The sequence below is a fragment of the Zea mays genome, chromosome 9, assembly GCF_902167145.1.
Source record: "Zea mays cultivar B73 chromosome 9, Zm-B73-REFERENCE-NAM-5.0, whole genome shotgun sequence".
NCBI classification, from domain to species: domain Eukaryota; kingdom Viridiplantae; phylum Streptophyta; class Magnoliopsida; order Poales; family Poaceae; genus Zea; species Zea mays.
In genome coordinates this window covers 95,700,409-95,726,337 of record NC_050104.1, presented here as the reverse complement: position 1 = coordinate 95,726,337, position 25,929 = coordinate 95,700,409, and the positions used below count along the sequence as shown (strand labels likewise).

At 40.5% G+C, this 25,929-nt stretch overlaps 1 protein-coding gene across 5 annotated transcripts; it reads left to right on the top strand.

Moving 5' to 3' along the window:
- The first annotated feature begins 9,596 nt into the window (after positions 1-9,596).
- Positions 9,597-22,028, top strand: LOC100193569 (putative CBL-interacting protein kinase family protein). Of its 5 annotated transcripts, none has more exons than NM_001138678.1 (14): positions 9,704-10,014; positions 12,175-12,237; positions 12,403-12,474; positions 14,656-14,763; positions 14,851-14,925; positions 15,003-15,056; positions 15,475-15,600; positions 15,727-15,816; positions 16,297-16,419; positions 16,567-16,686; positions 20,954-21,070; positions 21,175-21,231; positions 21,323-21,397; positions 21,591-21,934. In NM_001138678.1, the coding sequence occupies exons 1-14, from the start codon at positions 9,835-9,837 to the stop codon at positions 21,684-21,686; spliced, it is 1,356 nt and encodes a 451-aa protein (NP_001132150.1). In that variant the 5' UTR covers positions 9,704-9,834; the 3' UTR covers positions 21,687-21,934. The 5 variants fall into 5 exon arrangements, with proteins under 5 accessions (XP_020401805.1, XP_020401803.1, XP_020401802.1 ...); XM_020546215.3 differs by lacking the exon at positions 9,704-10,014 and adding an exon at positions 10,280-10,716 and having other exon boundaries at positions 21,591-22,028; XM_020546213.3 differs by lacking the exon at positions 12,175-12,237 and having other exon boundaries at positions 9,604-10,014; positions 21,591-22,028.
- Positions 22,029-25,929: the final 3,901 nt, after the last annotated feature.

Genomic DNA, 25,929 nt, shown 5'->3' with positions numbered 1-25,929 from the left:
GTAAGCCCGGTCACTTTATAGCTAAATGTCCATTATCAAGTGATAGTGACAGGGGCGACGACAAGAAGGGGAGAAGAAAGGAGAAGAAGAGGTACTACAAGAAGAAGGGCGGCGATGCCCATGTTTGTCGGGAGTGGGACTCCGATGAAAGCTCTAGCGACTCCTCCGACGACGAGGACGCCGCCAACATCGCCGTCACCAAAGGACTTCTCTTCCCAAACATCGGCCACAAGTGCCTCATGGCAAGGGACGGCAAAAAGAAGGTTAAATCTAAATCCTCCACTAGATATGAATCCTCTAGTGATGATAATGCTAGTGATGAGGAAGATAATTTGCGTACCCTTTTTGCCAACCTTAACATGGAACAAAAAGAAAAATTAAATGAATTGATTAGTGCTATTCATGAAAAGGATGACCTTTTGGATTCTCAAGATGACTTCCTTATTAAAGAAAATAAGAAGCATGTTAAGATTAAAAATGCTTATGCTCTAGAAGTAGAAAAATGTAAAAAATTGTCTAGTGAGCTAAGCACTTGCCATGAGACTATAGACAACCTTAAAAATGAGAATTCTAATTTATTAGCTAAGGTTGATTCTATTGCTTGTAATGTTTCAATTCCCAATCTTAGAAATGATAATGATGATTTACTTGCTAAGATTGAAGAATTGAACTTATCTCTTGTTAGCCTTAAGAATGAAAATGAAAAATTAATTGCTAAGGCTAGAGATTTTGATGTTTGCAATGCTACCATTTCCGACCTTAGAACTAAGAATGATATGTTACATGCTAAGGTTGTAGAATTAAAATCTTGCAAACCCTCTACATCTATTGTTGAGCATGTATCTATTTGTACTAGATGTAGAGATGTTAACATTGATGCTATACATGATCACATGGCTTTAATTAAACAACAAAATGATCATATAGCTAAATTAGATGCTAAAATTGCCGAGCATAACTTAGAAAATGAAAAATTTAAATTTGCTAGAAGTATGCTCTATAATGGGAGACCCCCTGGCATCAAGGATGGCATTGGCTTCCAAAGGGGAGACAATGTCAAACTTAATGCCCCTCCTAAAAGATTGTCTAACTTTGTTAAAGGCAAGACTCCCATGCCTCAGGATAACGAGGGTTACATTTTATACCCTGCCGGTTATCCCGAGGACAAAATTAGGAGAATTCATTCTAGGAAGTCTCACTCTGGCCCTAACCATGCTTTTATGTATAAGGGTGAGACATCTAGCTCTAGGCAACCAACCCGTGCTAAGTTGCCTAAGAAGAAAACTCCTAGTGCATCAAATGAACATAGTACTTCATTTAAAACTTTTGATGCATCTTATGTGTTGACTAACAAATCTGGCAAAGTAGTTGCCAAATATGTTGGGGGCAAGCACAAGGGGTCAAAGACTTGTGTTTGGGTACCCAAAGTTCTTGTGTCTAATGCCAAAGGACCCAAAAGCATTTGGGTACCTAAAGTCAAGAACTAAACTTGTTTTGTAGGTTTATGCATCCGGGGGCTCAAGTTGGATACTCGACAGCGGGTGCACTAACCACATGACAAGGGAGAAAAGGATGTTCTCCTCCTACGAGAAAAACCAGGATCCCCAACGAGCTATCACATTCGGGGATGGAAATCAAGGTTTGGTCAAAGGTCTTGGTAAAATAGCTATATCCCCTGACCATTCCATTTCCAATGTTTTTCTTGTTGATTCATTAGATTACAATTTGCTTTCTGTATCTCAATTATGCAAAATGGGCTACAACTGTCTCTTTATTGATGTAGGTGTCACTGTCTTTAGAAGAAGTAATGATTCAATAGCATTTAAGGGTGTGTTAGAGGGTCAGCTATACTTAGTAGATTTTGTTAGAGCTGAACTCGACACATGCTTAATTGCTAAGACTAACATGGGTTGGCTCTGGCACCGCCGACTAGCCCATGTTGGGATGAAGAATCTTCATAAGCTTCTAAAGGGAGAGCACATTTTAGGACTAACAAATGTTCATTTTGAGAAAGACAGGATTTGTAGCGCATGCCAAGCAGGAAAGCAAGTTGGTGCTCATCATCCACACAAGAACATCATGACGACCGACAGGCCGCTTGAGCTACTCCACATGGATCTATTCGGCCTGATTGCTTACATAAGCATCGGCGGGAGTAAGTATTGTCTTGTAATAGTGGATGATTATTCTCGCTTCACTTGGGTATTATTTTTGCAGGAAAAATCTCAAACCCAAGAGACCTTAAAGGGATTCTTGAGACGGGCTCAAAATGAGTTCGGCTTAAGGATCAAGAAAATTAGAAGCGACAACGGAACGGAGTTCAAGAACTCTCAAATCGAAGGCTTCCTTGAGGAGGAGGGCATCAAGCATGAGTTCTCTTCTCCCTACACCCCACAACAAAATGGTGTAGTAGAGAGGAAGAATAGAACTCTATTGGACATGGCAAGAACCATGCTTGATGAATACAAGACTTCGGATCGGTTTTGGGCCGAGGCGGTCAACACCGCTTGCTACGCCATCAACCGGTTATATCTACATCGAATCCTCAAGAAGACATCTTATGAACTCCTAACCGGTAAAAAGCCCAATATTTCATATTTTAGAGTCTTTGGTAGCAAATGCTTTATTCTTGTTAAAAGAGGTAGAAAATCTAAATTTGCTCCTAAGACTGTAGAAGGCTTTTTACTAGGATATGATTCAAACACAAGGGCATATAGAGTCTTTAACAAGTCCACTGGACAAGTTGAAGTTTCTTGTGACGTTGTGTTTGATGAGACTAACGGCTCTCAAGTAGAGCAAGTTGATCTTGATGAGATAGGTGATGAAGAGGCTCCATGCATTGCGCTAAGGAACATGTCCATTGGGGATGTGTGTCCTAAGGAATCCGAAGAGCCTCCAAATACACAAGATCAACCATCCTCCTCCACGCAAGCATCTCCACCGACTCAAAATGAGGATGAAGCTCAAGTTGATGAAGTAGAAGATCAAGAAAATGAGCCACCTCAAGATGACGGCAATGATCAAGGGGGAGATGCAAATGATCAAGACAAGGAGGATGAAGAGCAAAAGCCGCCACACCCAAGAGTCCACCAAGCAATCCAATGAGATCACCCCGTCGACACCATCCTCGGCGACATTCATAAGGGGGTAACTACTAGATCTCGTGTTGCACATTTTTGTGAGCATTACTCTTTTGTTTCCTCTATGGAGCCTCACAGGGTAGAGGAAGCACTACAAGATTCGGATTGGGTGGTGGCAATGCAAGAGGAGTTCAACAACTTCACTAGGAATGAGGTATGGCATTTAGTTCCACGTCCTAATCAAAATGTTGTAGGAACCAAATGGGTTTTCCGCAACAAGCAAGATGAGCATGGTGTGGTGACAAGGAACAAAGCTCGACTTGTGGCCAAGGGATACTCCCAAGTTGAAGGTTTGGATTTCGGTGAAACCTATGCACCCGTAGCTAGGCTTGAGTCAATTCACATATTATTAGCCTATGCTACTTACCATGGCTTCAAGCTTTACCAAATGGACGTGAAGAGTGCCTTCCTCAATGGACTAATCAAGGAAGAGGTCTATGTTGAGCAACCTCCTGGCTTTGAAGACAGTGAGTACCCTAACCATGTATATAAGCTCTCTAAGGCGCTTTATGGGCTCAAGCAAGCCCCAAGAGCATGATATGAATGCCTTAGAGATTTCCTTATTGCTAATGGCTTCAAAGTCGGAAAAGCCGATCCTACGCTCTTTACCAAAACACTTGAGAATGATTTGTTTGTATGCCAAATTTATGTTGATGATATTATATTTGGGTCTACTAACGAATCTACATGTGAAGAGTTTAGTAGGATCATGACACAAAAGTTCGAGATGTCTATGATGGGGGAGTTGAAGTATTTCTTAGGATTTCAAGTGAAGCAACTCCAAGAAGGCACCTTCCTAAGCCAAACGAAGTACACTCAAGATATTCTAAGCAAGTTTGGAATGAAGGATGCCAAACCCATCAAGACACCCATGGGAACTAATGGGCATCTCGACCTCGACACGGGAGGTAAGTCCGTGGATCAAAAGGTATACCGGTCGATGATAGGTTCTTTACTCTATTTATGTGCATCTCGACCGGATATTATGCTTTCCGTATGCATGTGTGCAAGATTCCAAGCCGACCCTAAGGAAGCTCACCTTACGGCCGTGAAACGAATCTTGAGATATTTGGCTTATACTCCTAAGTTTGGGCTTTGGTATCCTAGGGGATCCACATTTGATTTGATTGGTTATTCGGATGCCGATTGGGCGGGGTGTAAAATCAATAGGAAGAGCACATCGGGGACTTGCCAGTTCTTGGGAAGATCCTTGGTGTCTTGGGCTTCAAAGAAGCAAAATTCGGTCGCTCTTTCCACCGCCGAAGCCGAGTACATTGCCGCAGGCCATTGTTGCGCGCAATTACTTTGGATGAGGCAAACCCTGCGGGACTACGGTTACAAACTAACCAAAGTCCCTTTGCTATGTGATAATGAGAGTGCAATCAAGATGGCGGATAATCCCGTCGAGCATAGCCGCACTAAACACATAGCCATTCGGTATCATTTTCTTAGGGATCACCAACAAAAGGGAGATATCGAGATTTCTTACATTAATACTAAAGATCAATTAGCCGATATCTTTACCAAGCCTCTTGATGAACAGACTTTTAACAAACTTAGGCATGAGCTCAATATTCTTGATTCGCGCAATTTCTTTTGCTAAATTGCACACATAGCTCTTTTATATACCTTTGATCATATCTCTTTCATGTGCTATGACTAATGTGTTTTCAAGTAAATTTCAAACCAAGTCATAGGAATATTGAAAGGGAATTGGAGTCTTCGGCGAAGACAAAGGCTTCCACTCCGTAACTCATCCTTCGCCGTCGCTCCGAGCCACTCTCCATCTTTGGGGGAGAAAGCAAAAGGACTTCGTCTTTGGTATAATCTTAACTCATTTATTTATGACCAAAGGGGAAGAAAGTACTTCAAGGGCTCTAATGATTCCGTTTTTGGCGATTCATGCCAAAGGGGGAGAGAGTATGAGCCCAAAGCAAAAGGACTGCACCACCACCAATTTCAAAAAAATTTCAAAGAGTATTTTCATTTGGTATCCTATTGTGTTCTAAAGAGGGAGAAAGTAGTATTTCAAAAATGATATATCAAAACCCTCTTGAACACTAAGAGGAGGATCTCATTTAGGGGGAGTTTTGTTTAGTCAAAGGAAAAGCATTTGAAACAGAGGGAGAAAATTTCAAATCTTAAAAATGCTTTGCAAAATCCTATTCATTTACCTTTGACTATTTGCAAAAGAACTTTGAAAAGGATTTACAAAAGAGTTTGCAAAAACAAAACATGTGGTGCAAGCGTGGTCCAAAATGTTAAAAATAAAGAAACGATCCATGCATATCTTGTAAGTATTAATATTGGCTCAAATCCAAGCAACCTTTGCACTTACATTATGCAAACTAGTTCAATTATGCACTTCTATATTTGCTTTGGTTTGTGTTGGCATCAATCACCAAAAAGGGGGAGATTGAAAGGGAATTAGGCTTACACCTAGTTCCTAAATAATTTTGGTGGTTGAATTGCCCAACACAAATAATTGGACTAACTAGTTTGCTCTAGTGTATAAGTTATACAGGTGTAAAAGGTTCACACTTAGCCAATAAAAAGATCAAATATTGGATTCAACAAAGGAGCAAAGGGACAACTGAAGGCACCTCTGGTCTGGGGCACCGGACTGTCCGGTGTACACCGGACAGTGTCCGGTGCACCACCGGACTCCAACTCGAACTCGCCACCTTCGGGAATTTCCAGAGGCTCTCCGCTATAATTCACCGGGCTGTCCGGTGTACACCGGACAGTGTCCGGTGCTCCAAGGAAGAACGGCCTCAGGAACTCGCCTGCCTCGGGAAATCAGAACGGCTGCTCCACTATAATTCACCGGACATGTCCGGTGTACACCGGACTGTCCGGAGCAACGGCTACTTCACGCCAACGACTACCTGCAGAGCATTTAATGCGCGCGCTGCGCGCGCAGAGGTCAGGCACGCCCATACTGGCGCACCGGACAATCTACAGTGCATGTCCGGTGCGCCACCGGACATCCAGGCGGGCCCAGAAGTCAGAGCTCCAACGGTCGGAATCCAACGGCATTGGTGACGTGGCTAGCGCACCGGACATGTCCGGTGTGCACCGGACTGTCCGGTGCACCATACGACAGACAGCCTCCACCAACGGTCATGTTGGTGGTTGGGGCTATAAATACCCCAACCACCCCACCATTCATTGCATCCAAGTTTTCCAGCTTCCAACCACTATACAAGAGCTAGCATTCATTGCAAAGCACACCAAAAGAGATCAAGTCCTCTCCCAACTCCACACAAAGCCTTAGTGACTAGAGAGAGTGATTTGTAATGTTCATTTGAGCTCTTGCGCTTGGATCGCTTCTTTTCTTTCGCATTCTTTCTTGTGATCAAACACTCACTTGTAATTGAGGCAAGAGACACCAATTGTGTGGTGGTCCTTGCGGGAAGTTTGATTCCCAAGTGATTTGAGAAGAGAAGCTCACTCGGTCCGAGGGACCGTTTGAGAGAGGGAAGGGTTGAAAGAGACCCGGCCTTTGTGGCCTCCTCAATGGGGAGTAGGTTTGCGAGAACCGAACCTCGGTAAAACAAATCCGCATGTCACACTCTTCATTTGCTTGCGATTTGTTTTTCACCCTCTCTCGCGGACTCGTTTATATTTCTAACGCTAACCCGGCTTGTAGTTGTGTTTATATTTGTAAATTTCAGTTTCGCCCTATTCACCCCCCCCTCTAGGCGACTATCAGCACTCGACAAAACATGCTCACATAACGCCTTTGCGGAGCACAAAACTCTCGGTAAAGGATGCTTTACCGAATGTCAAGCTCTCGGCAAAACGTGATCCTCGACAAATAGCCGTCAGCAGCCGTCTATAGTTGACAGCCGTTAACTATGCCGGATGTTAGGAGTTGACACTTACAAATTAACTTCTTTGTCTAGTGTCCTCTAGCACACACTCTGCAAAATAGTTATTCGCCAAGTGTCTTTCCGTGACACTCGGCTAAGTATTTTTTTTATTTTTTTCACCAAACTTTTTATATAGACCTACATGTTCCATTTTGGCACAATTATAAAAGTGTTTGTTATAACTATTAGATTTAGTTCATTTAGTTGATTTTTTTCGGATAATTCATATTTGATCTACAAGTCACTCGAAAAACGAAAAATTGTGGATGCAAAAATAATATTCATGTTATTTATCACAAGTTAGGACCTATTTCAAGAACAAACCGGAATTTTCGAACACCATGCTCACGAAACATGACTGCGAACTTGTGATTCAGTTGTTTTAAAATTGTATAAAACACAAACAAAGTCAGAAAATCATGAAACTTGTCGATATATCATGATACCATATGTATAGACTAATGAAAATTAAACCATTATATTTAGATGATGGAGGAATATCCTCTATATTCAGAGGACACCACTGGAGCATATAGAGGAAAATAATCTTCTTTGGACATAAATATAGACAAATGACCCTTTAGGATGCCTCCAACAATAGTTTGTAAATGCTCACCTCTTTTAAATATAGGGAGATTTTCTCCCATATTCCCTCTAGCAGCGTCCTCTAAAATATCTTCTAAATGTAGAGGACGATCCCACATCCTTTCTATATAGAGATTCTCTCCTTTACTTTATATATTTTAATACTTTAAACAACAGATTAAATAAACACAAAATCTGCATTAAAAATTTAAGAGTATAACAAAAACACACATATAAAATTTAGGGTAAAATATATATCTAATTTAGGTATTTATATATGGACAATAAATCATAGATAACGTTGCTAGAGAAGAATGAAATATAAAAGAGAAAATCTTTTAAACAGACTATAAGGAAGGATATAGAGTATAAATAAATATAGAGAATGTTCTTGAGACAGGTAGAGATGGCAACAGATAAATACCCATCAGATAGTTCTATTACATACCCGTATCTGCCAATAAAATTTATACCCTCTATAATACTCATACCCACTCATGGGTATGAAATAGTACCCATACCCGATTTGATACCCACTACATATATTAAATAGAACAAATCTAATAAATACTTCCCCCATCCCATTGATTAAGAAGCGCATATATTTGAAAAAGTGAATCTTTTAATTTTTTTACTTATAATTTAGCCCATATAAATATATTTTTAGTGTATACATACTACATATTTAGATTCATTAAAATACTTCAAGATGAGGGTATTTTTTATTTTTCAAAACATATCATCAACATCATCAGTTGATGATGATATATTTTGAAAGATATGAATGATTAAAGTTTTGTTTTAAAGAGCGTGCTAAAAATTTATACGCCATAATCAATGAGACGGAGGGAGTATATGTCACAATTAAAATAATAAATCATCAATTATGAGTAAAAAAAGGCATGCCAATAATGAATAATATTGTAACATGCAAGTTGAGCTTATTTTTGCCAATATATTTAGAACATTTGTATTAGTTATGTAAACAGCTTCCTACGTGTGAATTTAATAAGTTTGCAAGAAAAACTCTCCCCAACGGTTATGCAAAGAAGTCCCTAAATTTATAAAGTCCCTACAAAACTTAATTTTGTTTCTACATTTATCAACCTTATTGAGACCCTCTAAATCCATGTTGGCGTCAAGTCCATCACGAAAAGCCTGCTTCTGCCACTGTTTCATGGCATCTCAACACCACATTGACCATAAATCCATGTCCACCGCTCTAGAAGCCTTGACGCCACTGTTGTCAGACAACCTCTTGTGTCGATGTGCCGCCATAACACCTATTGTGCTGCTTCCACGTCGTCGCCGTGAGGACCTCCATGGACGGTGTGTGCCTGTCGCCGTAGTCGTCTAGCCTTCCATCGACAACTCCGACCTTCTAAGACGTTGCTGGTATTTTTTTATGGAAGTCGTTGGAAAAGTTCACCTCGTTAAGATATGTAGTAGATCCTATGCCGCCACCGCTTAAAAGTAAGGGAAGATTGTTGACATAGATTTCTGTCGTCAGTCCAATTAAAAATAGAAAACATACCAATTTTTTTGTTGACGTGGACAACTTAAAAAAATAGCGACCAATAAATGGAGAACTCTTGGACCACAACTTTTTTTAAATCTTTAAAGTATTTTAGTAGCTTTTTAAATCTATAATTTAGGGAGCTAAATTTACATAACTATTGTAGATGCTTTTAATATGTGTGCTTAATTAAATAGGGTGTGTATATGTTTGGGACGGTTGTAAATTACCTGTGAGATATGGCATATGGGTAGTCTATATCCTTACCCACACCCATCTACTCGACGAATATACGATTAATTGCTTTCATTAACATAAACACGTAAAGAAGTTATCTTATACCATCGTTATATCCGGTAAAACTTATCAAATACTCAGGTTTCGAGTATAATTTGTCATATCTAGAGACAGGCTTATCGCTACTGCTACTGAGCCTTCCGCTACGCAGCTCAAGGTAAAAACAGCTATCAGCGGGCCACAGAAGCTGCTGCCGGACGCGGCAACGGCCGTCGTCCCTGTACAGTTATATATACAGAATATACAGCGAATTCTGCCGCTCTGCCCTACTCAGTAGGCAGTTGTCGCCGCGCATAATCATACTAGTGACACAATCACAGCTAGCCACCTCCCCGTCCCCAGCATCGCCAAAGGTCACATCGGTCGGCCACGGGCGCGGGGCAAGAAGGACCAGGTGACGGACGAGCAGGAGGGAGGAATAATGGCGGGCGCGGGCGCGGGCGGGTGGAAGAAGCGGGTGGGCCGCTACGAGGTGGGCCGGACCATCGGCCGGGGCACCTTCGCCAAGGTTAAGTTCGCCGTCGACGCCGACACCGGCGCGGCTTTCGCCATTAAGGTGCTCGACAAGGAGACCATCTTCACCCACCGCATGCTCCACCAGGTACCTCTTCCAGCGCTCTCCGTTTTCATGCAGGCGCTGGAACATCACCATGTCAGATTGGATGAATCCCTATGCTCTAAGCTTCAGCTTGATTTTTTTTAAAATTATCTTTTCCGAGTAAGTAAACGATGTTTCCCGTCGAAAGAAGTCGCCGAATTGGGGTGCGGGACCGAGCCGGAATGACCTGGCGAGCAACGCCAGCCACACAGCGTAATCCCAGCAAGTTGTCTTGTGAGCAGCAAACCCATATGCCACCGTCACTTGTTTTTTTCCCTTTCGTGAACGGAATAAACACTTCCCACACTCGATTTCAGCTACATATGATGTTATTTTCCATTCATATTTAAATAGCTTCTTCCAAAAGATTCTCCCATTGTTCCTTTTTCTCTGCGACTATTCAGCTTCTCTATATACTATAGTTATATTTATCTAATATTTTTATATCAGTTTTTAAGTTTAAAAACATACAATACTTATAGTACTATAAACACATCAATATTAGGTATTAAAACTTGAGAAAAAAGATAATTTTATAGAAAAACATAATGATTAACGAAAGGATAAGACTAGAGCTTCCATGCAAGAGAGAGGAGCCTCTCTCTCTCTTCCCCATAATCGACCATCGAGGAGGCGTCGTTGGAGCACCACAAGGAGCTCGAGCTGCCGTACACCAAAAGCCAACGCTCGGAGCGCAGGAGTAAGGTCGGTTCTGTTTGGAAGCAATTTTTTAAGGTAGTTCGAAAACACATGTTTCTAAGGGATTTCTATTTTTTAAGAGAAATTAGTTTATTTTTCTTTAAAAAAATAGAAATTTTTTAGAAAAATAAAATTTCTAAACTAGCCCTAAGAAACTGATTTTTATCTTTTAGTTTAGAGAGGTCAGTTTTTTGGTTTTTAAGAAACTGGAAACTCAATTTCTATAAACTAATATGTTTAGAACTACATCAATTTATATAAATCAGTCTCTTAAAAACTGAATGCTTCGAAATAGTCACTAAGCCGTTAAACATGTCACCTTCAAATTGGCTCCACGGACACACGTACGATTGTATCCGCGCTTGGTCCCTGGTCCGGCAAGTGGGTTGCATTCAGCCTCGCCTGACCACCGCCACCAAAAATGGGATGGAGGTATTTTGTTTCTATGTCTTGAAGTGAATCTATCCTAGTATCTTGTGCGATTAGCATTGACCAGGTTGATTAACCCATTTTGGCGTTTCGTACAGGTTCTGTTTATAGAGTCAAGACATTCCATATTTCCAAGGGCCCTGTTCGTTTCTTTTCTATTCTAACTTGGAATCGTTACTTGTGATCAAAGCTTATACAAATTACACACGAGGTCCGGCTAGGAATCGTTTGTACCCACGGTTCCTAACCGCATTATTGGTTGGCCTGCCTATTCGCATCGGGCTCTTGCCGCCTAGACGGGCTAGCGAAGCTCCCACACCCATTTCCCCACACATGCAGTCGTGGACCACCAATCAGCTGCTCGTGCGTAGTCAATGCATACAGCATGGGCCCAGCATGGACGCGATGGGCAGGCCAACCAATCACGCCCTAAGCAACCGAACAGACCCTAAATGACTAGTAGAAAGAGAAAAGTTTGTCCAGACTGATCACCATCGCTTTCTTTTCCCACAACGTTAAACCTAAATTTGAGTGGCAGCAGCAGAGATCTGTATTTTTAGGTGTAATATGTTGTGGTGGTACACTGATACCAACAATTACGCATAGAGTGTAGAAACACTAGCAATGGAAAGCACCATTTCTTGGACAGACCGGTGGCGGAGTGACCTGCTGGTGACTCCATATCGGGGAGTAATGGATTATTACCTCTTAAGGGCTCGTTCGGTTATCCAATCCAGAAAAGGATTAGAGGGGTTTAAATCCCCTACTAGTCATTTTTTATTAAGGGCTAATTTGGTGACCGGGGATCCCGAGGGGAAGAAATCCTCTTGCTATTCAAAATTGAATTGCAAGGGAATTCCTCCCCCATGGATCCTCTAGGGATCCCTAATCACCAAATCAGTCATAAAAGGGGATTCAATCCCCTTCGGGATTGGTGTAACCGACCCTAACAGTTAAACCAAATATCTTTTGCCAGTTTATTAAAAAGGACGAAGTTTCCTTGCCCCAGTGAGCTTACTACTTGTTTGCTGCCAGATCAAAAGGGAAATATCTATCATGAAGATCGTAAGACATCCCAACATAGTTAGGCTTAATGAGGTACGTGGTGTGCCACAACGGTCGGTGCAGTGCTTACAGTTCTCGATCTGTTTTGCCTATCTAATCGTATTATTATACTGGAACTGTATTCCGACAAATTCTAGCCCCTCTATATATCACCAGCTGGTTTTCTTTCTTCACTAGCAATATTTCATTACTTTGTAGGTGTTGGCCGGCAGGACAAAGATATACATAGTCTTGGAACTTGTCACTGGAGGTGAACTGTTTGATAGAATAGTAAGAATCTCTTGTTCCATGACATCTCCAATTAAGTAGCTTAAATATCTATTCCTGCATTATGTACATCACATATTTTTAGCAGATATGTATGGTATATATCAAAATCTATAATTTTCATATAAAATGTATCTTCATTTGACTCCGTACAAAAAGAAATATGATTTTTTTTAAAGCAACAACCTTTGCACGAGATAAATATGCCGCTCAAATCTGGAAGAAATGGGTACTCCATGAACCTAGAAGGTTATAGGTGACTTCAACGTTATGAAGAAATAAGCACCGAAATTCGCAATAGAGAATATCTAAACCTGGGTGTTGATGGGTACTTGAACTGTTATGACAAATCTAAAATTTTAAAATAGATATGTACTTCCTCCTTTTTTATTTGTCATATTTTAGTTCAAAAATAAACTAGCGGACCACAAGGTAGTATTAAATTTGATAGTAATCTTTTCTTGTGTTATCAAGCACATTATTACGGATAAGAATAAAATTTTGGATAAATTGTTTTCTACATTACCGGTTCTCTACAACAAAAAAGTGAAAAATATCTAAATCCAAATTTTATTCCTATCATTTAAGAAGATATAAGATAAATTTGAAGTTTATTTTTTATGAAACTTTACAAGCTTAATGCTAAAAACAAGAATATTTACATAGCAGATTTTATATCCTATTTATTCATAATCAAAGAAAAAAGACCAAAAATTGATGTCCGAATAAGTATCTGTTTGCATCCCTAGTCAGAGCTCACTTGGTTCCAGTTTCCTAAATACATCAACAAAGCCTCCTAAGCAAGTTGGATAGACTTGAGTTAAAAAACCTAATAGAACCCACAATTAAGGTTCAAGCACATAGATATTTAAGGGTAAATCTTTAGATATATCCTATCATTTCAAGTCTCCCTTTATTGTTTTTCCTTATATGTCAACTATGATCTCCCTCTTTATCTGTTCTCATTGCTATCGCGCGTTAGGATCCTACTACACACTAAAAGGTCTCAGTTGGACATATCTAAACCATTTCAGCCGATGTTGGACAAACTTTTATTCAATTGGTGTTGGTGCTACTCCTAACCTATCATGTATATCATCATTTTGGACTCGATCTTTTCTTGTATGGCCACAAATCAACGCAACATATATATTTTTGCAACACTTATCTGTTGAACATGTCGTAATTTTGTAGGCCAATAGTTTGCACTATACAACATAGTAAGTCTAATCTTTGTCCTATAAATTTGCCTTTTAGCTTTGTGGAACCCTCTTATCATATAGAACACCAGATGCTTGACACCACTTCTTCTATCCTGCTTTGATTCTATGGCTAACACCTTCATCAATGTCCCCAGCACTCTGTAGCGTTGATCCTAAATCCTAAAGGTGTTCATTCCTAGCCACTACTTGACCTTATGGACTAACATATCATTTCTCATGTGTAGTGCCAAAATCACGTCTCATATATTTTGTTTTAGTTATACCGAGTCTAAAACCTTTAGATTCTAGTGTTTCCTGCCACAACTCTAGTTTCTTATTTACTTCTGACTGACTTCCATCAACTTGGAAAGTCATTGGTGTCCTCATCACTTATTCGAACACTAGTTATAACATTGTTGTACATGTCCTTAATGGATCTAACATACTTCTTTGAAACTTTTTGTTCGTCCAAAGTCCCACCACATAACATTCATTGGTTTTTTCTCATAAATCTTCTTCAAGTCAATGAAACTAACAATCTGGGCATGAAACCAAATGGGTTCAAAGAGATCTTCATTATTCCTCGCTGACGATGCTCGATAACTCTCTCTTATAGCTTTATAGTGTGGATCATCAACTTAATCCCTTAGTAATTAGTACAACTTTGAATATCTCTCTTATTCTTGTAGATCGGTACTAATATACTATTTATGCACTCGTCAGACATCTTGTTCGACCGAAAGATATGATTGGACAACTTGGTTAACCATACTATAGATATGTCGCTCAAGCATCCCCATGCTTCAATTGTTATACCGTTAGGGCCCATCGCCTTACCCCTTTCATCCTTTTAATGCCTCCATAACCTCAGTTTTTTTGGATCCTACGCATAAAATGTTTATTGATGCAATCAAAAGATAATCCAACGATTTTGTCTCCATTTTCAAATATAAATCTCACAGATAACATCAAATATTTGTAGGTCCGCCATGGGAAGCTACGTGAGAATGAAGCTAGGAAGTATTTCCAGCAGCTTATTGATGCCATTGATTATTGCCACAGCAAAGGAGTTTATCATAGAGATTTGAAGGTATCCCTTTGATAATTGATGTAAGTTTAATTTTAGCTATTCATTAATTACATATCTTACACTGATAGTTTGGGCATTGTTCTGTAGCCTCAAAACTTGCTTCTTGACTCTCGTGGAAACTTGAAACTTTCTGATTTTGGACTTAGCACATTGTCTCAAAATGTAAGCTTGTTGATTTCTATCGCTGTGCTGCCGACATATATTAATGCTTTAATAGTCTAATATGGAGCTTCCCCCAGGGAGTAGGCCTTGTACACACGACATGTGGAACACCAAATTATGTTGCACCTGAGGTATGGATTGCTGCTTAAAAGTACTAAATGGTGTAAACATGCATGGTAGGTGAAATGTTCTCTATTACAACAAGATCAAACAAAAAACAAATTCATTTGCCCTACATAATGCATAAATGGTCTTTTAAGATTTTCTTTTGAACAAAGCATGAACTTTCTTTCAAGAAATCCTGTAACAAAATATACACAACAAGTTAGAGGGTTCCTTGACAATGGATGTGAGAGTCAGATTCGAGAAGAGTTATGACGGATGATGTTTCTTTATAATGAAAAACTGAATATTCCTTTTGCCATGTAAATTTTTAAGATGTTGCTAGTTGCATGTTCTTCACTAGTATGAGTTGTGTCCGTCAAGTCGTTATCTTTGACATCATTTTGAGAAAAAATCATGAGACTCTAACTTGGATTACTATTTTAGGTGCTAAGTAGCAATGGATATGACGGATCTGCAGCAGACATTTGGTCGTGTGGTGTCATTCTCTATGTTTTAATGGCTGGTTACCTTCCCTTTGAGGAGAACGACCTTCCACATTTGTATGAAAAGGTGTCAGATTCTTTTCAAGTGTGAAATTTTGAATATATCAATGTCTAGAATTGTTGATTTGCACAATTACTTGGGTGTTGGCTCATCTAACACTGAAACCCCTCTCCTCATCTTTTGTATTTCAAGATAACTGCAGCTCAGTACTCATGCCCATATTGGTTCTCTCCAGGAGCCAAGTCATTGATCCAGAGAATACTTGATCCAAATCCAAGAACTGTAAGTAAAAGCACAAGCTTGTTTCATTTCATCTTCGAGTATTTGGACTCTAAACAATGTTTTTCGTGTAACTTTAAGCTTTCAGAAGATTTTGATCACCAGTTACTTTTTTTGTTATTTTCAGCCTATAGTGTGTGTGAAACTCTCTACATGTATTTTGTCATATATTTGTATATATTGATGTTCTGATTTGTGTTTGGGAAATACCATATACAAGATCAATGTAAGGTTATCTCTAGTAATTTACTCATCATATCTTTTATCTTATCACCTATTTTAAACTACACTATGTAAACAGTGCAAAACGTGTTTTGTACGACCATATGTACGATTTGCTGGAGGCAACCTAAGGACTAACCACAATAAATTATTTGCATTTATTGCGAGGCATCTTTTACCTAATATGTAGAATTTCAGCCATTTGTATTGACAAATAAATTGATCGTATCAGTTTGTCTTGTCTCTATGCATTATTTCCAGCGTATCACTATTGAAGAAATAAGAGAAGACCCATGGTTTAAGAAGAACTACGTAACTATTAGATGTGGTGAAGATGAAAATGTCAGCCTAGACGATGTTCAAGCTATTTTTGACAATATTGAGGTTTGTGAGAAATTGGTCAATCCAAGCATGCTCTGCAAACTCAATTATCTCATTCCGAGTCAACAGAAAGATCCCTATGGTTCTATTGTCCATTTGAAGATGTTGTTCCTTCTAATGATGATTTTATATTATGTTTCCTTTTCTTAGGACAAGTATGTATCAGACGAAGTAACGCACAAGGATGGTGGTCCTCTTATGATGAATGCCTTTGAGATGATTGCACTATCTCAAGGTTTGGATCTCTCAGCATTGTTTGATAGGCAACAGGTACTTCACATCTCCTTTTACTCAGCATAGTGGACCATTGCATGGACATACTTAGGTGACCCTGAACCCAAGAAGCACAACCATGCTGATGTCTGGCATCCACATCACAAGGGAAAGGACATAGGAGATTCTAGAAACCTTGGTAAACAAATCAGCAAGCTGTAACTTTGAAGGCACATATTGAAGGGAAACATGTAGACTAAACATAGACAGAATTGATGCCAATGTGTTTAGTGAGCTGATACTTCACTGGATCCTGAGCAATACTAATGGCGTCAGTACTATCGCAGTGCACATGCATAGAAGTAGTAAGAGGATTCCTAAAGTTATCTAACAGCCATTGAAGCCATGTCACCTCAACCGTCACACAAGCCAAATCATGCAACTCAGCCGCAACACTGGAACGAGCAACAACAGTCTGCTTCTTGGTCTTCCATGAAACCAAGGAGGACCCAAGGAAGACACAATAGATAGAGATGAACTTAAAATTTTAAGGATCGATACACCAAGCCGCATCAGAATATGCATAGAGCTGTAGAGAGCTGGTGCTAGAAAAGAACATATGACAGTCAATGATACCTCGAAGGTATTGAAGGACACGAAAAAATGTCCATAGTGGATACTAGTGGGAGTAGGCATGAATTGACTCAAAATGTGAACAACATAGAATATATCAGGACAAGTGATGCCAATGTAGACAAGACTGCTAACAAGATGGTGATAGCGAGTGGGATCCTCAACAGGAACACCATCTATGGCGCGAAGACGAAGGTGAAGATACATGGGAGTGTCCATAGAACGGTGATCAGTGAGACCAACATGATCAAAGATGTCATGAATGTATATGCGCTGAGAAAGGTAATAGCCATCATGTGTGGAGGTGACCTCAATCCCAAGAAAGAAGCTAAGAGGACCCAAGTCAAACATGTGGAATTGCACACTGAGTCACGCCTTGACGAAGGCAATGTAATCAAGATCATCACAAGTGGTCAACATATAGAAGAATGATGGTGCGATCTTGAGAGCAAGTGTGAATAAAGAGAGCAGGGTCATGTTGGATGGTAACGAAACTAGCAACAACGATAACAGAGGTGAAGCGCTCAAACCAGGTGTGAGGAGACTGCTTGAGGCTATAGAGATAACGACGAAGCCGATAGACATGACCATCAAGAAAAAGGTAACCAGGTGGAGGATGTGTGTAGACTTCCTCACGCAACTCACCATGAAGGAAAGCATTCTTCACATCAAGTTGTGAGATAGCCCACCGGCGAACAGAGGCAACAACAACAAAAGTGTGAATGGTGGTCTGATGGGCAACATGAACAAAGGTCTCCTCATAGTCACGCCCATACTCTTATTGAAAACCACATGCAATCGTGCTTTATAGCGTTCAATGGAGCCATCAAAGCGGGTCTTAATCTTATAGACCCACTTGCACGTGATAGGAGAAGCAAATGATGGAAGTGGGACAAGATCCCAAGTGCTAGTGCGCTCAAGAGCAGCAATCTCTGCCATAGCTAATTGCCACTCGGGATGGGAAAGTGCGTCATGGAAGGAGGTAGTCTCAGAGGGAATGGAAACAGAAGCAGCAAAACCAAGACGAGTAGGACGACAAAGCGTACGTCGATCGCCAAGGTCATAGTGCGGAGGAGGCACACCAAGCACAGATGGAGACATGCTAGATGGTGCTGGAGGGGATGGTGGAGGACGCGAACACCAAGCATAGTGAAAAAGAATGGGAGGACATGAGGGTATGGTGGAGGTGGAGGTGGTGGAGGTAGAGGAGGCGATGGTGGAGGTGGAGAAGACAATAGTGGTGGAGGTGGTGGTGATAGTGATGAAAGAGGAATAGGGGAAGGTAGCAAAGACAAGGTGATAGGAAGAGGTGGAACCAAACTAAGGAAATCAACAGACTCAGGGAGAGGAAGAAGAGCACAAATCAGTAGTTAAAAAAGGACAAGACTCATCAAAGGTGACATCCTGAGACACCCGAATAATGCAGCGAGCAATAAGGTCCCAACAACGATATCCCTTACGCTCAGAGTCATACTCAAGGAAGACACATTGAACAGACTGTGCAGTGAGCTTGGTCTTGAAAAGGAAAAAGGCAACATAGGCAAAAGCATGAAGGTGACTATACTGCAGTGGCCGACCAAAGAGACGCTCAAGAGGAGTGACACCATGTAGAGCAATAGAGGGTTCAATGTTCAAAAGGTAAACAGTTGTGGACACAGCTTCGGCCCAGAACCAAGGAGGAATAGAGGATGTCAGGAGTAATGCGTGAGAAGTCACAAGAAGATGATAGTGCTTACGCTCATCAACACCGTTTTGAGCGTGAGCACCAGTACAAGAATACTAAGGAAGGGTGCCTTGATTAGCGAGAAACTGACGGAGATCGTGAGACAAGTACTTGCCTCTAGAGTTGGCCTAGAAAACACGAATGTGAGAATCAAATTGGGTGCGAACCATAGTAGCAAAATTTTGATAGGCAGTGAGCAGTTGAGCTGGGGATTCCATGAAATACACCCCTGTGAAACGAGAAAAACCATCAATGAAGATCACATAATAATGACGTCCCCCTTTCGAAACGAAGGGAACAGGGCCCCATACATTAGAAGTGAACGAGATCAAAAAGGTCGAGTAGACACAATTTGACTACTAGGATAAGGAAACTGTAGCCGCTTGCCAAGATTACAACCCATACAAGGGATGTAGGTATCACCAAAAACCTTCTCAATAACACTACGAACCAGGGTCTCCGAAAGACGATCTTGAATAGAGAAAGAGTCAGACTCAAGAATGATATGACAATCATGATCAGTGATCTGACTAGCTGACAACAATTGCAAATTAAGATTAGGAACATGAGAAGCAAAAGGAACCCTAAAACGCGAAGTATAAAGGGTGACATGACTAAGAACAGGTGGGAAATGCCATTAGCAGTGTTATCAAACCGGGAAGCAGATGATGGACTCAAGGAACAAAGAGAAGGAGAAGCATGGGTCATATGAAAAAAGCTCCTGAGTCAAGAATCTAGGACACTACAATACCTAACGACGAGGCACCTGGCTATGGCCCTGGAACCGAGGAGTCCATGGAGGAAGCTGATGAAGTAGCACAAAGGTGCTCCATGTGCTCCATGTGCCGAGTCAGGTCGAGGGCCCGGTCAAGATGTTACTAAGGCGAGGCAGGAGCAGTAGTAGCAGCAGGGGCACCGCCCCAGCGGCATGGAGGACACTGCCTGGACTTCTCGATGGTATGTGTCGTTGTCTTGTAGTAGCGGTAGAAGATAGCAGCAACAGCGCCCCCTTGGGCAAGAGGAACCGCTGCTATTGCCGAAGCAGAAGTAGGAGCTGGAGAGCGGCAAGGACTGCTGAGGAAGACAACAACATACCACGAAGACGAGTCTCCTCAACTATGGCTACGGTGACAACCTCGACTAGGGACGGGAGAGGAGAATGAGAGAGGAGCTGAGCCCGAAGCTGCTCGAACTCCAAATGGAGATGGTGAAGGAACTCGTGGAGGCTAAGAACATCAGAGAGTTGATGCCACACGTCAGCCAACTCGTGGTAGAAGACATCGACGGAGGAGTCCTGTTGTCGAAGAGAGCTGGAGCCGAGCTCCAGGATAGAGATGTAGAGAGTAATGCAGCCTGTGCCCGCTCCCACATCGCCTGAGTAGAGGGTAGAGCAGAGAGATCCATGGCAAATTCCACCTTCATACTACCAAGAAGAATATGAGTCACCATACTGGGAGAAGAGAAGAAACCTTGGCCCTGCTTCTGATGAAAACAAAATACTATGTGACAGACTGGGAATTCCATCTTACAATATTTTAGAACCAAGCTAGCACTGTCACACATTTCAGTGACGCAACAATAGACTTGAACAAGATTTGAGTGAGCAACCAGTCAATAGGCATAGTTCAGTAGCAAAACCGAACCAAACAATTCAATATCTCATTATGAACAAGATTTAAGCAACTGTTTCGTATTTAAAATATTAAATCAACTTGTCCAGCATCGAAAAGTATTTACCTGCTGCAATTGACATCTCTTTACAGGAATCGCGATTAATTCGAGTATGGTAGGAGACATTTTATCTATATATAGACATCCATCCTTTTGTGTTCTCTTCATTTGTTTCGTCATCTCGTTAATACGCGGTCGGAATTTGCTTTACACATATCTCTCGATGCTTATCGATGACAGCTTATCATTTGTTCTATCTAATGCCTCCTGCATTGCGTCACATGGTCTTTATTGTAGGAGTTTGTCAAGCGCCAAACACGTTTCGTCTCAAGAAAGCCAGCCAAGACTGTAGTAGCTACAATTGAGGTTGTTGCTGAGTCAATGGGTCTCAAGGTCCACTCCCGGAACTACAAGGTACACTTGAAACATCGATTCAAAAACATCTGCTGGATAATCATTGAGCTTTTGTCTTGTCTCCATCTGCTGAATTGCTGATACGTATTTTACTAACTTTGCAGGTGAGGCTTGAAGGTCCAGCGTCAAACAGAGCGAGCCAATTTGCTGTTGTTCTAGAGGTGGTGAAGCCATGCATGCAGCGCATCAGTTGGTCGCTTGTCCTTTACACAGTGTTATTTCCATGCTCTGAAGTGCACTTGATTGAATCAGGTCTTTGAAGTTGCTCCTTCTCTGTTCATGGTCGATGTTCGAAAGGTTGCCGGTGACACTCCGGAATACCACAGGGTCTGTTCTGTTTGCATCTCACACCCTCTTACTGATCATGTTGTTGGACATTGACTAAGTTCCACTCTGGAATATGTTGCTGGCATTAATAACTAAGTGCTAGATCAGACGTTTCTCTCTCTCTCCGTTATGCCTTGTGAATGTGATTTCAGTCTTGTAATGACTGCTAACCTGCGTCTTAAACCGATTGCAGTTTTACGAGAACCTATGCAGCAAACTTTGCAGCATAATCTGGAGGCCAACCGAAGTTTCTGCCAAATCTACGCCGCTGAGGACGACCACCTGCTAGCCGCCTAGCCCAGCACTGAGCTACTGTAGTGGCATCACCAAGAGACGTGATTCGTAGCCGTCAGAAAGGGAGAGCTTCTGTTGAATCTAGCATTGCTCGTGGAGCTGGGATTCATGTTGACCACCAGGTGTTTGTATATTGTAGTAACGCTATTGTAGATAGTCTGTATAGCTCCATTTGTGCAGTTGTACGTAGCAGGAATATGTTAAAAAACAACTTTTAATGTCAGGTATAATCGGTTTGCATCCAGGAAGCATCTCCAACAGTGTCTTAAATCAGTACTCTATTTTTAAATATAGGGTTCAACTTATAAAAACAGTTTTAACAATGCCCTATTTTATATTTTTTTGTCGAAAAAAGTATAGGACACTATCAAGTGACCTAAGTATACTGCATCCTATACTAGTGCTCTAGCCTTGTTTTCTATATCATTTTTAATATTTCTTTTCTAACAATGTAATTTATTTCAAAAGGTACATGATTTAGGACCTAATTGTTGGAGCACAATTTATTTTTAATACCTAAACATTTTACTTTTTTAGGATACTATAATGAGTCGCTTTAAACAAGCTTGCTCATGTGGCCTCTACGTGACTACATCTGAGGCAAATTTCTGCCCCGTTTCTATGGCATTTTTATATTTGGATCCATGGCAAAAGGCTATGCAAAAAGGGACCCTCGGTACCGTGCATCGGACTTGGTGAGCCCCCAACATTGTGGTGCGCAACATGCTCAATGTAGAAATCAGTAATGGCCTCTGGACACTCACGTCTCTATGTTCTACGAGTCTTTATCTAGAAACCATTTTTCACAATTTATTTTTTATGCCTCCTCTCTGCCTAATCATCTGCCCCCGCTTTCTTCATCTCCACCCATCACTATTGCAGGAATAAAATGTGGTTAGTTCTAGAAACACCAATAGCTAGCTTTACCCAGACTCACTCATGAAGGCAGGAGACGATGATCAATTGCGGCTTGCGTGTGCGTAGTGCTGAATATCGAGCCAGCTCGACTCGTTTGAGTTGGCTCATTAAACTAACGAGCCATAGAATCAGTTCGACTCGGCTCGTTTAGCTCGTGAGCCAGATCAGAAAAAAATCATATATATATATATATATATATATATATATATATATATATATATATATATATATATATAATTTCTAGTTACTGTTAAACTAATTTAACAATAGAAAATAGTAATTATACTAATAGTTTCACATACCACAGCAATGTAACATCGAATTAACACAACTTATCACTCATCAATTTACTATTCACACACATGTTCATATGAGGCTATTAACCCTGTTGTTAAGTTTGATGTAACAACCTCATGTGATGATTTGAGCAATGTTGATCAATCTAGTCTTCATGATGATTTGGTTGAAAAATTTGAAGTCATGACACTAGAGAACAAGAAGTTAAAGAAGTACTTGACTAATGCAACCATCAAGGGCGAAATTACCATAGAAAGCAATCATTTTAATAATGAGTTGGTATTGGACAACGAGAGGCTTAGAGAAGGAATAAAAAAACTCAAGCTTGAGAAAGAACAACAACAAATCAAAACAAGGCCAAGCTTATTTAGTACAAATGTGGCTCTTAGCCCGGCTGCTCCCAAGAAACAAAAGTGGCTCTTAGCCCGGCTGCCTACGTGTGGCAAACACCGACTCACTTGGGTCAAGCTTATTTAGTACAAGTACACAAACAAGATATGTTGTAACAGTTGGGACCGGCTAGTTTCAGCCTGGACCACACGAGTGGGCCGAGCCAGCCAGATACGCGTCGCAAACACGCCCTTAGGCACTACTCTGGCGAATAATGTGTTTCATTGGTCATATGGAGAGGATGAGGTGCACGAGGGCGAGGTAGAGGAAGGATCGCCTATAGTTGAAAACAAAAAAAGGACCGATGTCGTAGTAGTTTATTGTGTATCAAAATTGTAATGGAGATATGTTGGAATATTTATATAGGTTATGGATTCGACTCAATATATTAGAATATTTTATAAATATTATTTCATATATATGGAGCGGGGTAGTATTTTATTACATTTTTAATATTGACATGTAAATAAAAACACCCTTATACATCAGTCACGGGTACAATAGACTTTTCCAAACAATATCTTATTTTAGCAAAACTGAAGCTAGTAGGGATGAAAACGGGACATATGCATCCGGATATAGGGTCATCCCGTATCATATCCTAATGTATTTCTCTCGGATATGGACCGGATACGGGTAGTTAAGATTCGGGCCGGATACAGGACGGGACCGGGTAATAATCCGGACGGGTAAGAAACGGATAACGAATACTACTCGGATAGGTACTGAATAGTTGTCGGGTAGTTTGTACCGATGATATTAATTACCCAACCATCCAACAAACACATAAATTAAGCAATACATAATCATGTATATGATAGATCAAATGTAGGAAAGGAAACCGATAAAATTGGTATCATGCGATTCAAAGTTACTAATCACAAGGACATTGTAGAACCAACACCACACTATTAAAAATTCATAAAATATTCTAGTTTCACTCAAAAATTGCAAATAAGTTACAAAAACTAATAAACATTTTATACAAAGATAACTCAAGTCATCATATGAAAATGATAAAGTAAAGTACTGATTATGTTGAAACTTGGATACTTACATTGATTTCACATGTAACTCATACAAATAAGTGAAAGTGGAATAGAAGAAATGCGGACATCTTCTAGATCTTATAATCCAAACATTTTTATGGTTATATATCGACATATGTCGTGCCTCCGTAAAGTTTCACGATTTTTTAGGCTATTTATATATTATTAATTTCTTATCGTAGAAAATCATCAAAATACAATTAAATCCATAAAATATTGTAGCGTCGACCGAAAATTACAAATAAGTTACCAATATTAATAAATAGTCTATAAAAAGATAACCGTAAGTTCCCACATGGAGATAAGCTTAAGCCCCCCACGTAAAAATGATAAAGTATATTAATTTGATATAAATTTGGAAATTATTTCAATGATTTTGGCCTAGAGATATGTTTAAACAAAAAAATGATGTACTACAAAGTTATAGATCTCTTCAACCTCTACAATTTTTATATAAACTTTATCTTCATATGATTTCATATGTAAAGTTATGATTTTATAACTATTTTATGCAGAAAAAGAAAAACGGGTACCCGAATTCCGGGTACCCGTATCCGACTCGAATATTCGGGTATTTACCGGGTAGTACTCGCTCTGTATCTGACCCGAATCCGAAGTTGCAGTATCCGGGTATTACCTGTATCTGTCTCGAATATAAAAATACCCGAATCCATATCCGAAAAACAGGTATTTACACTATCCATATCTGGTACCCGACGGGTATACCCGACCCGTTTTCACTCCTAGAAGCTAGTCTACAAGTCAAACACTTTCCTAAACTTGTAGCTTTGAAGTAGAGTTGCTCAACTCTGAAGTTAATAAAGTTGAATTGGTTTTTATGAAACTGAGCTGTGTCAAATAGCCCCTAAGAACAACTCTAATAGATCTCTAAAAAAGGTCCTTAAACTCAGGTTTAGCAAGTCGCTAAATAGCTATAGAGAGTAAAAAATAGCTATAGAGAGTAAAAAATAACTTGGTCTCCAAAAGTTTTTAATATTTGGGAAGTAGTTCAGTTTTGAATCTAGTTTTGGTAGGTTCATTTTCTTTTTTCTGGAGTTCGATCAAGATTTTGTCTCCCTGATAGCCTACTTCTCTGTAGCGGCGGCGTGAGCGCCGATAGACTGCAACAATTACATACAATGTCTCCTAGAAGCTAGTAATCATGTTAGTGCCTTGTATCTATCTACTATATCCAATAACGTAGAAGGAGGTGAACCTTGAGCCTGCGCATCGGACCTGGCAGGGCGGCATAGCTAGCTTGACGGCAGGGTCGAGTGTCAAGAAGTTCAACGGCGAAGGAGAATGCTTAGTCGTCTGGCGACGCCAGAGCTGCCTTGGTGGCATAGTCGTGGGGCCGAGGAGCAGGGTTACTCCCGTCGGACCTAGCAGATGGAGGGGTTGAGGGTAGAAGACATCGAGGGTGGAGTAGACCGGTTGGCGCAACCTGTGGAGGAGCGGTGGACCAAAAATTTATGCCACACGTGTCGGACCCGACTGTCTCGCTACGGTCCGACCTAGCTACATAGCTGCATAAGAAAGAACGAGCATACGGTGCGAAGAAATCAATGCCAACTACGTTTGAGA